The sequence below is a fragment of the Terrapene carolina genome, unplaced genomic scaffold, assembly GCF_002925995.2.
Source record: "Terrapene carolina triunguis isolate 2854851 unplaced genomic scaffold, T_m_triunguis-2.0 Scaffold838, whole genome shotgun sequence".
NCBI lineage: Eukaryota > Metazoa > Chordata > Testudines > Emydidae > Terrapene > Terrapene triunguis.
The window spans coordinates 2,400,037-2,414,803 of record NW_020665189.1 but is presented as its reverse complement, the minus strand read 5'-3'; the positions used below and the strand labels follow the sequence as shown (position 1 = coordinate 2,414,803).

General features: G+C 48.1%; 1 protein-coding gene across 1 annotated transcript in view; it reads left to right on the top strand.

Moving 5' to 3' along the window:
- RELL2 (RELT like 2) overlaps positions 1-13,684 on the top strand; it is a 29,995-nt gene extending 16,311 nt beyond the window's left edge. The window contains exons 6-7 of the mRNA XM_024211801.1: positions 11,052-11,613; positions 13,670-13,684. Coding sequence (XP_024067569.1) covers positions 11,052-11,613; positions 13,670-13,684 — 577 coding nt within the window. The remainder of the gene's footprint in view (positions 1-11,051; positions 11,614-13,669) is intronic.
- The last annotated feature ends 1,083 nt before the right edge of the window (positions 13,685-14,767 follow it).

Below are 14,767 nucleotides of genomic sequence, written 5' to 3'. Positions count from 1 at the left end.
CACCCCGTCTCCCTCTGGGGGGGGATTGTGAGTATGCTGACACTGCAATTAGTCTACCTAACTGTCCTGGGCCTCAACAGACAATGGCCAGAGTCAAAGCAGTGGCCCTTTGGTTCTGGGCTGCATTGTTACACGCACAAAATTCTCTGTTACTCACACACACTAGGGGGCACCGTCCTTTACCCAGTTCCTAGGGCTCAAGGTGTAATCCTCTTAATTTAGACACCCCCCCCTTATCCAATTTCTAGGGCTCAGGGCGTACTCTTTGTAGGTCTGCAGGACCTTTTACCAGTGAAAGAGCCTTACACAGTAATATCCTTATCCTCTATTTATTAACAATTACCAAGCAGAATACACGTGCTAAGCATACAATGCTATACTCACCAATCCTGATCAGGCAGGTGGACTTTCCCTGATGACCAGGCAAGGTCAGTCTCATCTGGATTCTGGTTGCTGCACGTCACGGTCGTTCAGAGGATTCTTAGCAGCTTTGATCTTAGTCTGTGTCTTACAGGTGAGTTCTTCTTCCAGGTCTTTCCTTCTTATTATTCTTATGTTCCTTCTGCTGGTCTCCTTCTTGGACCCCAGTTTATATAGTGAAACTTGAGTCCTGCTATACCTTAACCAAACATTTTATTAAATCCTAACATATTGTAACAAAATTCTCTAACCTAATCATACCCCACCACCTTAATTAATTTACACCTAGCAAACTTAATTATGTAATAGACAGAAACAGTTAAAGAACCAGACAGATCATATAGAGAAACAATAGAGAAGTGGGGACCATAAAGATAAAACAATAAAGAGGATTTCACAACCACAATTATTAATAAGTGATTTCTTGCCAGACAGAATGCTATCAAACTAAATTTTCTTTAACCATCTTAAGCGCTGTTTCTTTATCTGGTGATGGTGGGTGCTATTAGGACAGGACCACCTTCTTAACAGCCCTATATTACTGTGTTTTAATGTAATTTAGATGGAATGTGAGGATATGACTTCCTGCTTCTTAGTTAATGTCTACTGCTCTCCTAATATGGCTGCAGACAAAGGCTTTTGGCCTTACAATAGGGCTACAGGAAAAGGCCTTATCCTTACAGTCCCCTCCTTAGTGATGCTTTTACCAAAGCCATCATTACTATTACAGGAGTCTAATACTCAGACCTAGAATATCAGGGTTGGAAGGGACCTCAGGAGGTCATCTAGTCCAACCCACTGCTCAAAGCAGGACCAATCCCCAAAAAGATTTTTACCCCAGATCCCTAACTGGCCCCCTCAAGGATTGAACTCATAACCCTGGGTTTAGCAGGCCAATGCTCAAACCACTGAGCTTGGGCTTGCCTCCTTGGTATAATTAACAAGAGCCTTATTTGACTTTGCATGCCAGCTTCCTGTATGCTTCAGACAGATCTCTTCATGCAGCAAGCCAAAGCTATTATGCTCACTAATAAAGCCAACTGGATTCCAATGATCACAATGGGGTGAACCATTATATTTAGCATACTAGTTGCAGAAGGTGACCACCCTGTAGTGGGTTAGCAGTGATCCCTCCTTCTCTGGGTCAGTTGGAGGCCACTCCGCTTCACTACGTCGCAGGGCGTTGCTCACGGTTGGGGAATTAGCTGAGTCACTCTCGGCCTGTAGCTCTGGTTGGCAGTCCGGGTAGAGTGATAGGCAGTTAGGGTCTCTATTCCACAATCAGGGCAGTGAAGGGTCGGTGGCTTGGACCTATACTCAGGGGCGAGTGGCAAATAAACAGTAAACTGAGCCCTTAGTCAGGGCGGGGCGATACAGAGTCTGGGTCTCGGGTCTGCACTCAGGTCCAAGCCGCAAACCAACAGTTCAGAGCCCAGGCCCTTAGGGCGGGACAACAAATCCTCTGGGCTCAGGCTGAGGCAGAACCCCCAAACACAGTCTAGGGCAGGAGTAGAGCACCCAAACAGAGTCTAGGAGAGCTCAGGCAGGGTTAGAGCCTAGTGTTCTCACTCGGTGGACAGTAGGCGGATGCAGGCCTCCTGGCCTACGGAGGGGGAGTACTGTCACCCCAGGGTGGGGTGGGGTGGAGTGGCGGGGGGGGGATGCAGGCCTGCCCAACTCCACTGCGTCCCAGCCCAGGGCCCTAGGAGTGGTGGAGGGGTCCACCACTGGGTCAGTGGGGATCCTCCCGCAACACGCTGACCTGGTCGCAGGCCAGCTCTCAACTAGACAGTTGTCTAGTTCCCCTGGGCTACTTCCTATCTCCCTCTCAGGTCGTACCTGGGTCTGTACGGGGTCCTCTGCATCATCCGGGTAGAAGGCCAGCAGCAGTCCTGGCAACTCCTCCTCGGCTTGGTCAGTGTGTGGCTCTGGCAGCGTTGGCCAGTCCTCAGCACCGCTGGGGTCCGCAGCAGTCTCCCAGTTCAGGAGCAGGCAGGAAGTGTCTGGCTCCTTCAGCGGCTGCCACCCAACTGAGCTTGCAGACTCGCCTTTTGTATGTCCTGTCCCGCACACTGGCTTCCAGTGGGAGGGATGAGTACGGCGTGGCTCCACCCACCAGGGCTCTGCAAGTGGCCCCTCCCTCTCTGGGTCTGTGGGAGGCCACTCCGCCTCACTACGCACCCTAATAATGTTTCCCACCAGGAGTGATGTCTTGCAGCTGCAATAGTTTTCAGTACATGAGTGATTTCTGTATTATCATGTTGTACTTCAATACGTATTTGTTCTCCTGTCTGTGCAATATCTTGTAAATGCAAATGTAACAATTTTCTTATCATGGTCATAGTCATGCATAAGGTTACAGGTGTTACATTGTGATACAATTGTGGTCTAAACTTCAAGTATTTTACAGTCCATACAGGTACATAGTATTCAAAATCACAACTTTTAATCTTTGTAATATTGCAAAAACATCTAACAACTAAATAAGTCATAAAATACAATTCCTTATCTTCTATTCCTACCATTGGACAATGACTTCTAAAACAAACACATCTCCTTCCTGCATATACAACAGCCAACTTTTGTTCAGTGAATATATCAAACATACATCTTCGGGTTCTTTTGTCTTTAACATAGAAACATTCATCTCTTTCTTGCAAATTTTGATCGTCAAACACATATCCCAAATTTTCATGGGCTACACACTGAAACATGTCAATGGTTTTCCATTGTTGGTTTTCTTTATATGCCCAGGAACGGTGATCAGCAGAATACATAACCAAATATTTTGTTAACTGGATTCCCACAGGTACCACTGGATATATACCAGTAGTGAGACTGGGGTGTACAGTTACTGCATATGCTCCTAAAACCATTTGATCTTTATTTAGGGTAAAATTTACCAATTTCCACCATGCCATTAATTGTCTTTCCCCTTCTGTAACATTTTCCCACAACAACTTTTTTATTTTCAAAGGCAAATTTCCTCGCATGCCTTCCCGGATTATTTGAATGACCAATTGCTAATTTATTCCTGGGCCTCTGTACAGGCTAATGCTAGGGACACATTTTCTTGTATTGATTCCATAGTTCCTTCTAAAAGTAACAAACCCTTTTCACCTTGCTGTTGCCATACAGGCAGTATTTTAGAAAATAATTATTGCCCCATTCCTAATTTTGATAAGGATGCACTGATGGGTTTTCCCAATTCTTGTATTTCAGCTATAACATAACTTAGTTTGTTTACCATTACTTCTGTGTTAGTAGCATCCAGTACTCCAACTCCTAATCCAGTTCCACCCAAAACAGTTTCCAATATACCCCTTGGGGTTCTTTTCCATATGGATTTTTCAATGTACCATAATTTTAACCATGCTGCCCACCCCTTATAGAGCATTTGTACATATGGGGTATGACCTTGGACACATTTAACCCAGTGAGGTCCAGCTCAATTTGCATTAGAGATTGTATTGGTGATATAATAACTTGTTTCCTATGATCCAATTTTACCACATGTGGTTCATTTAATAGATGTCTTCTTGATTTTTGCATATCAGGTTCAGTGGCAATTATTTTAAAATTTAAAATTACTCAGATGTTTTGCAAAACATATTCACCTAGTTGGGCAGGGATATTATGAAAATTAGTCAGACACTGATATTGTAATTGAACTTTAGGTTGTTTTTTAGTACATTCACTGCCCTGGGTTTCTTTAATCCATTCTGGGGAGTCCCATTTCACCTATATCTTGGCTATCCACCTGCAAAGGTGCATTGGTGCAGTTTCCTGATATTTGAAATTGTTGTCCTGAGGAAATAGTGTGCTGGGCCTTGATTCCCAGATTTGAAGCAGGTGAGGCTTATTAAACCCCATTAACATCCTAATATCAATGTCCCCTCCTGTCTGCCAAGCAAACCCTATGACCTTCAGTATCCCACATTTTGGGGTTAATACAGCGATCCTAAGAGGATTGACCCCTTCTTATTCCTGTGAGTTTAAGACAGTCAATATTATATATTGTGGCTTTTGGTCCCATGCAATTTCCCATCATAGTGTTGGAGTATCCAGTCATTAATGACAACCTAGATTGGAATGGGGCTTCTGGTGATAGCCCACCAGCCATTATGTTATAGTAATGGGCAAACCTCTTTTCCCAACACAAGCAACAGCTGGTGTGATTGAATACTGATGGATTAATCCAACATTGTACCATCATCCAGAAATCATTTCTCCATACATTTACTGCGTCAATGTCTACAGACCAGCAAATTGAGTTTGCTAACAGACAAACAACATGTAACATAACACAGATACACACACAGTCACAACAGCAGCTTCTTAATCACGGTATCCAGGTCACTTGTGTTCTTCTGAACTCTGAAAGACAAAAAAATAAAAAATTCTAATGCCCCCCTCCCCTTGGTGGGGCTAATTGGAGGTTACTGCTTGAAATCCCCTTTCTGTGGTTTAAGCTGTGACAAAAGCTAATGCGATCTTGGGATGCATAAGGCGAGGTATTTCTAGTAGGGACAGGGAGGTGCTGCTTCCGTTATACAAGGCGCTGGTGAGACCTCACTTGGAGTACTGTGTGCAGTTCTGGTCTCCTATGTTTAAAAGGGATGAACTGAAACTGGAACGGGTACAGAGAAGGGCAACTAGGATGATCCGAGGAATGGAAAACCTTTCCTATGAAAGGAGACTCGAGGAGCTTGGTTTGTTTAGCCTAACCAAAAGAAGGCTGAGGGGGGATATGATTGCTCTCTTTAAATATATCAAAGGGATAAATACCAGGGAGGGAGAGGAATTATTTCAGCTCAGTGCTAATGTGGACACGAGGACGAATGGATATAAACTGGCCGTGGGGAAATTTAGGCTTGAAATTAGACGAAGGTTTCTAACCGTCAGAGGGGTGAAATTTTGGAACAGCCTTCCGAGGGAAACGGTGGGGGCGAAAGACCTCTCTGGCTTCAAGATTAGGCTAGATAAGTTTATGGAGGGAATGGTTTGATGGGATTATGTGATTCTAATCAATTAGGCAATAACGGCCATCGCTGGTAAAATGAGGGTCTGGCTAGAGAATCTTGCCTGTATGCTCGGGGTTCTGCTGATCGCCATATTTGGGGTCGGGAAGGAATTTTCCTCCAGGGTAGATTGGCAGTGGCCCTGGAGGTTTTTCGCCTTCCTCCGCAGCATAGGGCAGGGGTCGCAAGCTGGAAGATTCTCTGCGACTTGAAGTCTTTAGATCACGATCTGGAGACTTCAAAAGCAGAGTTAAGGGAAAGTGGGGGGGTCAGCTATTGTGGCCTGCATCGTGCGGGGGGTCAGACTAGATGACCATATTGGTCCCTTCTGACCTTAAAGTCTATGAGTCTATGAGTAAATGGAACATTTTAACTTTGGTTTGTTTAGCCTTTTTGACCAGATTTCTACCTGGTATACTGTTGGGCTGGCCTTTTCCACAATGTTTACTGGGCCTTCCCATTTCATTCCCAAAGAATGATCTTGTTCTGCAAATTTCCGATACAGCACTTGATCTCCAACCTCCCATTCAACAGGCTTCTTTACCCAGACCCGCCTTTTATCCATCTTTTTTATGTTAACACCCAAGGACAAGTGCAGAGTCCTGCACTTAGGACGGAAGAATCCCATGCACAGCTACAGACTAAGGACCAAATGGCTAGGTAGCAGTTCTGCAGAAAAGGACCTAGGGGTCACAGTGGACGAGAAGCTGGATATGAGTCAACAGCGTGCTCTTGTTGCCAAGAAGGCTAACGGCATTTTGGGCTGTATAAGTAGGGGCATTGCCAGCAGATCGAGGGACGTGATCGTTCCCCTTTATTCGACATTGGTGAGGCCTCATCTGGAGTACTGTGTCCAGTTTTGGGCCCCACACTACAAGAAGGATGTGGAAAAATTGGAAAGAGTCCAGCGGAGGGCAACAAAAATGATTAGGGGTCTGGATCGCATGACTTATGAGGAGAGGCTGAGGGAACTGGGATTGTTTAGTCTCCAGAAGAGAAGAATGAGGGAGGATTTGATAGCAGCCTTCAACTACCTGAAGGGGGGTTCCAAAGAGGATGGAACTCGGCTGTTCTCAATGGTGGCAGATGACAGAACAAGGAGCAATGGTCTCAAGTTGCAGTGGGGGAGGTCTAGGTTGGATATTAGGAAACAATATTTCACTAGGAGGGTGGTGAAGCACTGGAATGCGTTACCTAGGGAGGTGGTGGAGTCTCCTTCCTTGGAGGTTTTTAAGGCCCGGCTTGACAAAGCCCTGGCTGGGATGATTTAGTTGGGAATTGGTCCTGCTTTGAGCAGGGGGTTGGACTAGATGACCTCCTGAGGTCCCTTCCAACCCTGATATTCTATGATTCTATGATTCTATGAATTGTTCTGCTATTTTCTTGTGGATGTCTGTAATGCCTCTTTGGGTTGCCACTCATCTGGAATATCTATATTGAGCCACCACTGTTGGGGTGTTCTCATGTCCCTTCCTGTCATTGCTACAAAGGGAGTATAACCATGACTGGCTGGGACCAACCTTAAGGCCATTAGAATCATAGGCAGTTTTTCATCCCAATCTTTTCCATTTTCTTTTACCATTTTTCTTAGAGCATCCTTTAGAGTGCAGTTAGTTCATTCCGCTTGTCCTGAGGATTGGAGGCGTCCCGCAATGTGTAACCTTTGCTTAATGCCGAGTATTTTACACAGTTCCTGCATAGTTTCCCCAATTAAGTGTGGGCTTTGGTCTGAATCGATTTCCTTGAGCAGCCCCCATTTTTCTCCTGAGCTTTCTGTAGGGTAAGTCCTGATTTCACTGGTCACTCCACCTTTTTATACTCTGGCAGGGGACACTCATGCTCCTGCCCTTGCACTGCTAGGCCGTATGGTACGGCGGGTAGTACCTTTCCCTTTTCTACAGCTGTCCCTTGATTTACAAGGGCCAGAGTCCAGTGTGCCAACCTAGGATTAGATACCTGCCCCTCCTGCACTTTTCCTGATATGTATTTCAATGGGGAATGTACTATTTGTACTATGACTTTGGACCTTCCAATTATATACTCCCAATGCTGCAAGGCCCACACTAAGGCCCAGCACCCATTCTCACAGGGGGGAAAATTTTGCTCAGTGTAATTCAGTGTTTTGGACCTATAGGCCACAATTTGTAATTTCCCTGTGCTTTGCTTCTGTAACAGCACTGCTCCCAGCACTACATCAGTACTAGCCAGTTGCAGGATGAATGGTTCTCCCAGCTTTGGATATGCTAAGGCCTGGGCCAAATCCTGTTTCAGGGTCAGTAATGCCTTTGCTTGATCAGGCCCCCACTCCCATTGCTGTCCTTTCTTTAGGAGAAAATACAGCGGGCGATTCTTGTCAGCAGACATTTCAATAAAATCTCTCGAGAAGTTTAGGGTTCCCAAAAGAGCTCTTAAGGTTGCCATATCAGTAGGGGCGGGAAGTTTTCCAATCAGTTCTACCAGTTGTGGATCTGGGGTTCATCCTTCCTTTCCCAATATGATCCCTAAATATTTTACCTCTTGCTTTACCAGTTGGGCCTTGGCTCTGCTAGCCCTGAATCCGGCATCTTGGATGATTTGTAACACCTGCTCAGTGATCCTACCAACCTCCTCCCTATTGTCCCCATGCACCAATATATCAACATAGGAAATTACTCTCTTTTGGTCTTCAGGTGTCAATTTTCCCCACATCTTAACCACATGGGAGTGACAAATTGCGGGTGCATTATGAAAACCCTGGGGGACTCTTGTGAAACAGAACTCTTGTCCCCTGTAAGTGAAACCAAATTTGTACCAAGACTCAGGGTGCAAGGGAATGGCAAAGAAGGCATTTGCTAAATCTATTGCTGAGTACCACTGTGCCCCGGCTTCTACTGCAGCAACTACTTCTTGGTACTTAGCCACTACTGGAGCAGTGGCAGGGGTTACTGCATTTAATGCTCTAAAATCCACTGGCATTCGCCAGGTTTTCCCATCCCCTTTCAGTACAGGCCAAATCAGGGCATTATTAGTACTAGCCATTTGTACAATACCATCCTGTTCTAACAAGTTTTCAGGGGTAGATTTTATTCCTTCCTCTGCCTCCTGAGGATACTTGTATTGACGCTGTGGAGGGGGGTCAAGCCCTCAAATTAAAACCTCAGCATCAATTTTCCCACACTCCAATTTATGTTTAGCCCATACCCCAAGAAACTTGTCCACCCATGTGCTCTCTTCTTCTGCTTGTCCTCCTTCTGGGGCCTTTACAGACGCACACCTATGTATAGCATTAATGGAGGGGGTGGATGTTTCTGCTGGCTCTTCACTATGTGCCCATAGGAACCCGTTGGCTAAATCCACAATGGTGGATCCTTCATTACTTCCTTCACCCAGTCATGGGAGGTGGGTGAACCCCTGGCTTGGGGAGGCAAGCCCCCCAGCCTTGCCCCTTCCGCCCAAGGCCCCACCCCTTCTGCGTGCACCAGAGCCCAGCACCCACTGTGGCCACTGGCCCCTGCCTAGTGCCCCCCTCCCGCACACACACGGTGGCTGCTGGTCCCTGCCCCAGGCTAGTGTCCCCAGTCCCGGAGCACCAGAGCGCCTGGCAGCGTGGACCCAGCCCCTCCAGGCGCTGCCTGGCCCAATCCCCGACCGGCATCCAGCCACCCCGGGCCAGACCACTGGGCCCAACCGCCGGCTGGCCGGCCCCGCTGCCCCTGAAGGCGCCCCCCGGCCAAGCTGCCAGCTCCAGCGCTGAGCGGGTGGGCAGGCAGCACGGCTGGAGCGGCCACCATCCCCAGCACTGGGCAGGCAGCGAGGCCCCAGTGCTAGGAGGACGGGTGGCGTGGCGCGGCCCCAGGGGTGCACTGCAGCCCCCAGCCTGTCTGCCCAGCCTCTGGCACAAAGGGAACAGTAGGCAGGATGGGGCCTGAGATGGAGCATGGGCAGGGGGACGTCAGGCTGTTTGGGAAGGCAAAGCCTTCCTGTGCCACCCATGCACTCAGTCCCATCTGGTAGCAAGAACACTGTTTATTCCTAACCGCTTCTCAGCACTGCATATTATTGTCCAGGCAGAAGCACTAGTATAGGCCTGGGCTAGAACCTCATAATCTGCTGGCCTCCACCCAGTTTGTGCCAACAGCTTCACCATCCAATCCAGACACGTGTCCCTTTCTAGGAGTCCCAATAACTGAGCAGCCGCCCGTACCTGATCTGGGGTAAAATCAGAAATCTCTGTAATATTTTGCCTTATTTCCCTTCATTGTTGTGCATCATTTGGGTCAAGTTCTGTTCTTGTTACCACCCTCGTGGTAACGAGCCACAAGATTGAGTTGCTGTGCTTTTAATTTCAAATCCTGCAATTCCCTTTTTGCAGGAGCATAGGGCCCTTCAGGAAAAGCATCGGAGGGCATGGGGAGTATGAGCATCCAGGATCTCTCTCTTCAGGATCCATCCAACTATTCCCATTCCAAGTGTCCTCCCAGGTGTCTGTATCCACCGTGCCCACACTCACGCCTCCCCTTACTGCTGCTACTATGCTCCTCTGGGCTCCCAACATGTTTTCCAGTTTCTCTATTCGTTGCCTGCAGACTGTATGGTCACTGCTTGTCTGGGCCTGATCCTTATTTCTTGTAACACCATTCTGACAGCTGCCTGAGCATCCCCCAGTTTCATTTGCAATGTAGATATCTCCCCATTCAAGTTTTCTACTTTCAGTTTCAGTTGTTCACGCTCTCCTGTTTTCACCTGTAGAACTGTTGCATTCTGTAATGCTGAACCTGCACTGGCACACTCGGATGCCTTATACTGAGCCAAATTATCCTTAACTATATCCAAATTGAATTTCTAATCCTCCAGTTGTCTTTCCTGGAGTGCTACCAGATTGGAGAGATTGGTGACAGCTTTCCATAAAGCCCATGCTGCTGCTGCTTTAATAGTCTTTTTCTTTGGTTTTGGCTTCATGCACTTACAGAATGCTTCAAACCCCTTACAAGCAGACTCAAGGGCATCCCTCCCCTGGAAAGAATCTTGTCCCCCCATTCTGCTACCCATTTAGCAAGGAGGGTGGGGTCTTCAGCTAACCCCCACTCCTCCTGATCCCTTTTCTTTGTTTCCTTTCCCTCCTGTTGCTTCAGGGTGAACATTCTGCTCTCCTTTATACTAGCACAGCAGTTGGAACATGCCCAGCAGGGTTTGAGAGGCGGGACTTCCTCTGCCCATTGTGTGGGATTAACCCTTTCCTTCGTAGTTTGGGGTATGCATACCCCATCACAGATGGAAATGACGGGTCCGAGGCTGGAGAGCGGCACTGGCATGGCGATAAAATGGGAACAAGGGGGTCAGAGGCTGTAGGGCAGCACACGCTCCGAGATAGAATGGGAACGAGGGGTCTGAGGTGGAGGGCGGTGCCAGCATGGCGATAGGACGGGAACAAGGGGTCTGAGGTGGAGAGCGGTGCTGGCACGGCGATAGGATGGGAATGAGGGGTCCAAGGCCTGAGGGCGGCATTCGCATGGTGATAGGACAGGAACAAGGTGTCCGAAGCTGGAGGGCAGTGCCGGCACACCGAAGGGCTGGATGAGATTGTAGGAGGGAGCCATCACCACTTGTGACTGGACTCTTTTGCCCTTGTAGGTTTCATGTGACCCACATTGAGAAGAAGCCCATTTTCCCGGAGCAGCAGGATATGTCGCTTCCTGATGGCAGCAAGGAAGCTGGTGACAGAGACCTGGCAGCCCACAGCAATGAACAGCTCCATCAGGAGGATCTGCAAAATGGAACCATCCAGACAGAGGGTTGTCCAAATGGAACAGGCCAAGGGGAGGATCCTCCCAATGCACCAGTCAAGGCAAATACTCCCACCAATGGGCCAGTGGGGAAGAGGTTCGGTAAGACAGGCTCGCTGCAGGACCTTGACCTCCAAGACCTTGCCCCAGGGAATGGATGTGACCAAAGCAAGGGGGAGGGGCTTCAGGCCCCAGCACCCTGTGCTCCTGGAGTCCCTGCAGACTTGCAGGAGGAGGTGAAATGGGCTGAGCCACACAATGCCCTGCAGGAGGAGGCTGTGCCAGGGGCAGCTAATGAAACGGCAGAAGTTAAAGGGAGCCAAGGTGTGCAAGAAGGAGCCCGAGCTGCCATGGCAGGAAACAAGGATGCCAACAGGAAAGAATCCAGAGTGGAGGACATAGGGCAACAGGTAAGGACCCCTCCACTCCTTCCTCATCCCCAGTGCAGGGTATGCAAAGTCCGCGTGGGGCTTCCCGAGCAGTCACTCTGCAGGGAGTCGTGGCTGAGGGGTGTAAAACTACAAGGGGATAAGAAAGTTCGGGCAGATATCAAAGCCTGCACAGCGTATCCAAAGCCTGGAAGTGTTTGGTGCTGCTGAGCAGACCAGGTACCATGAGTCCCCAGATCCACTGGGTTAGTGCAATGTGGAGGCAGCACAGTGTGCGCAGTGCAAGACAAGCAGACAAAGTGTTATGCTGTGAGTCATTGCTCAGGTTTCCTTTAGACTTGGGTTCTGGAGACGGGGAGCAGATCTGCCCACTCCAGCGTAACTGCCCACTGGAGGGGCTCTCTGAGAGCAGCTCCCTCAGCACCAGGCCTGCAAAGGCCCCACAGACTTCAGCCCATTAGTGTGATGGACCTCAGCTCCTTGAGGCAGAAATTGCCCAGACATTGGTAATGTGGATCTGTCTCCTTCCCTGGAGCAGAGCCCAGGGGCTGCGGGCACCTTCTACAGGCCCTGATGGGAGAAAATGGTCCTCTTCTGGGAGGGGCAGGGGAAAGACCAAGCATGTTCTCAGGGAGGGCTGGGGTCCCTGCATGGGGCAGCTGTTACTAGCTTTGCCCGTTACTTTGGGGTATCCTCATTTATTAGGGTTACTCTTCTGGGGGAGGGAGGGGGTTCTGTACTTCTATCAATGTACTGCTTGTGTCACTTGTGTTCTCATAAGGAGCTCTACTTCTCCCTGCTGCAAGTCCCTCCCAATGGAGCTATCCTGCAGGACCTAGGTTCCCCAGGGCTGGGTTCTTCCAGCTCCAGAATCAGACTAACACACACACACACACACACACACACACACACACACACACACTCTCTCTCTCTCTCTGTCTCTCACAGAGTGCATCTGAGAGGACTGGGTTAATCAGCACTCACAAGCTGACTCCTTATATGTCCCTGGACTCAGCAGGCTGGGTCGAGCAGCACTTCCTAGCTGCCACCCTCATATGTCCCAGGTTCAGCACGTCTCTATCCCCACTTTCACATTACAATTGTTCTGGTAGTAACCCCACTTGATGAGCAAACCCCACAGGATTTTTGGGTGCTGCAGGGATCGTTTAGCTTAGGTACGAGGAGCATTGCTGCAGAGCGAATGAGGAACCAAAAAACACCCACGAAGGGGAGAGAGAGAAGCAACCAGCTTAATCTTGAAAGTTATTTATTGCCAGGTAATAACCATAGGGGAGCCAACAAACAAAACATTTATAATATTAAATCTAATTTAAACTTGATTATAAAAGTCAGGTTTAGAAGGCTATACCGAGAGAGAGGAGTGAGAGCTGGGTTCTCACCACTCCATGAAGCTTGAATCGATTGGGGGGTCCCAGGTGGTGGGGTAGCTGCGGGTCCGGAGTGCTGGAGACTGGCAGAGCCCCCAGCATGATCAGTCAGGAGAAGGTGAAGTCCCAATGGAACTGATACAGATTTTGGATCCAGACATCAGAACACTTACTTGAGCATGGATAGGGGTTTTTGTAGAGAAACATAAATGGTTCAAGGGAGAACACTAGATTTGTTTATGTGTAAACAAGGGAAAATACCAAAGTTGTTTTGTTCAGGCTAGACATGGGAGCTGATCATTCCTGGCTTTGGGCTGTGTTCATTGGAGGGAGCTCACAATGCAATTAGGGAGCTTCACTATTTTGGATACCAATAAAGGATTCATTACTAGAATTGGTCTGATAACTACTGAGCTGAGTGTGTGCAGGCATAGGTTCATTAACATCTGGAGCAGAGATCCCCCATCATGCAATGCTTCCCTGCTTTTCTGGTCCCAGAGTTCCGTGCAGTTCTTGCCTTGGAATCTCTGTTCTCCATTCTGTATGCCAATGGAGATGCCTCCTTGTCCCATCTTCAATACAAATGAGGCTAGGGGAGTTTCCTTAATCCTGTCATGCTTATCCCAGGGGTTTAGTTGTGTCTCCCACTGCCTTTTCATTGCTTTTTGTAAGTCTCTCTTCTGATGCAGATTTGGTTCAAGTAGAGGCTGGGGGGGCGGGTGTCTTTCGTGAGTCAGATGGGCTAGGTACTGTGCCCTGGTTCCCCAAGAACACAGAGTTGCTAGGTAACGAGTCCCCCTGTTGATGGGGTGCTTGTGATGAGCGAGTATCCCCATCACATCCTTACTCTGTGGTACCGGGTCTGATCTTCAATCCATTGCAGCCACCGCATCAGTTGCTGGATCCAGCAAACCAGTAGAGCCAGACCAATTGCTAGTATAATTTGGAAACCGATGATCACTACAATGGGGTGAAGCATGATATTCAAAAGACCTGTTGCACTGGGGCTCCACCCAAGCAAAGTCTCCCATCAGGAGCGATGGCCTGTGTTTTTAACTGTGGCTGCTAGCCTAGAGATATCCTGGTTGTGGTGTTGAATCTCGAGTTTGCCATTCTCCCCAAAAGTTCTGCTGCTCAGTTTGTAAGGAGGGATGAGTTAATAGTCCCTTAATGACAGTGAGACCCATTCCCAGTGAAATGGGGGAAACCTCCTTGTAGAGCTCAGGATAGGCTTTTAAATGTTGTATAGTCCATATAGGAACTGTAAACTTAATATTACAACTAACAATAGTGGTTACATTACAGAAATAGCGATTAACGTAAGGCACCGTGGGTTGAATCCAATGTCCATTAATCAATATAATAGTACATCTCGTTCTTACACACACACACATGCTTTACCAACATAGATAAAAACAGACCCCTTTTCCTGGATAACATCGAAGGAACAGTGAGACTTATTCCCAGGTTGTGGGAAGAAGCATTCATCATGGTCCTCCAATGCTTGATCTTCAGAGATCTAGCCCAAACCTTCTTTTCTCCTACACCCCTTTACATTTACTGTGTTACACACATTATCTTTCTGCCAGGCCCAAGTGTTAGGATCTCTGGAGTACATTACTGAGTTATCATTAATCTGTAATCCCAGTGGGACTACTGGGTGGATTACTCTAATTTCTTTGCCTGTCACAGTTATCAAGAATAACCGCAAGCTTTGCTGGTGGTGATTGTACGAAGCGTTACTTAGTCTCCACCGGGGCTGGAGGGCTAATTCTTCCTCCGTTACA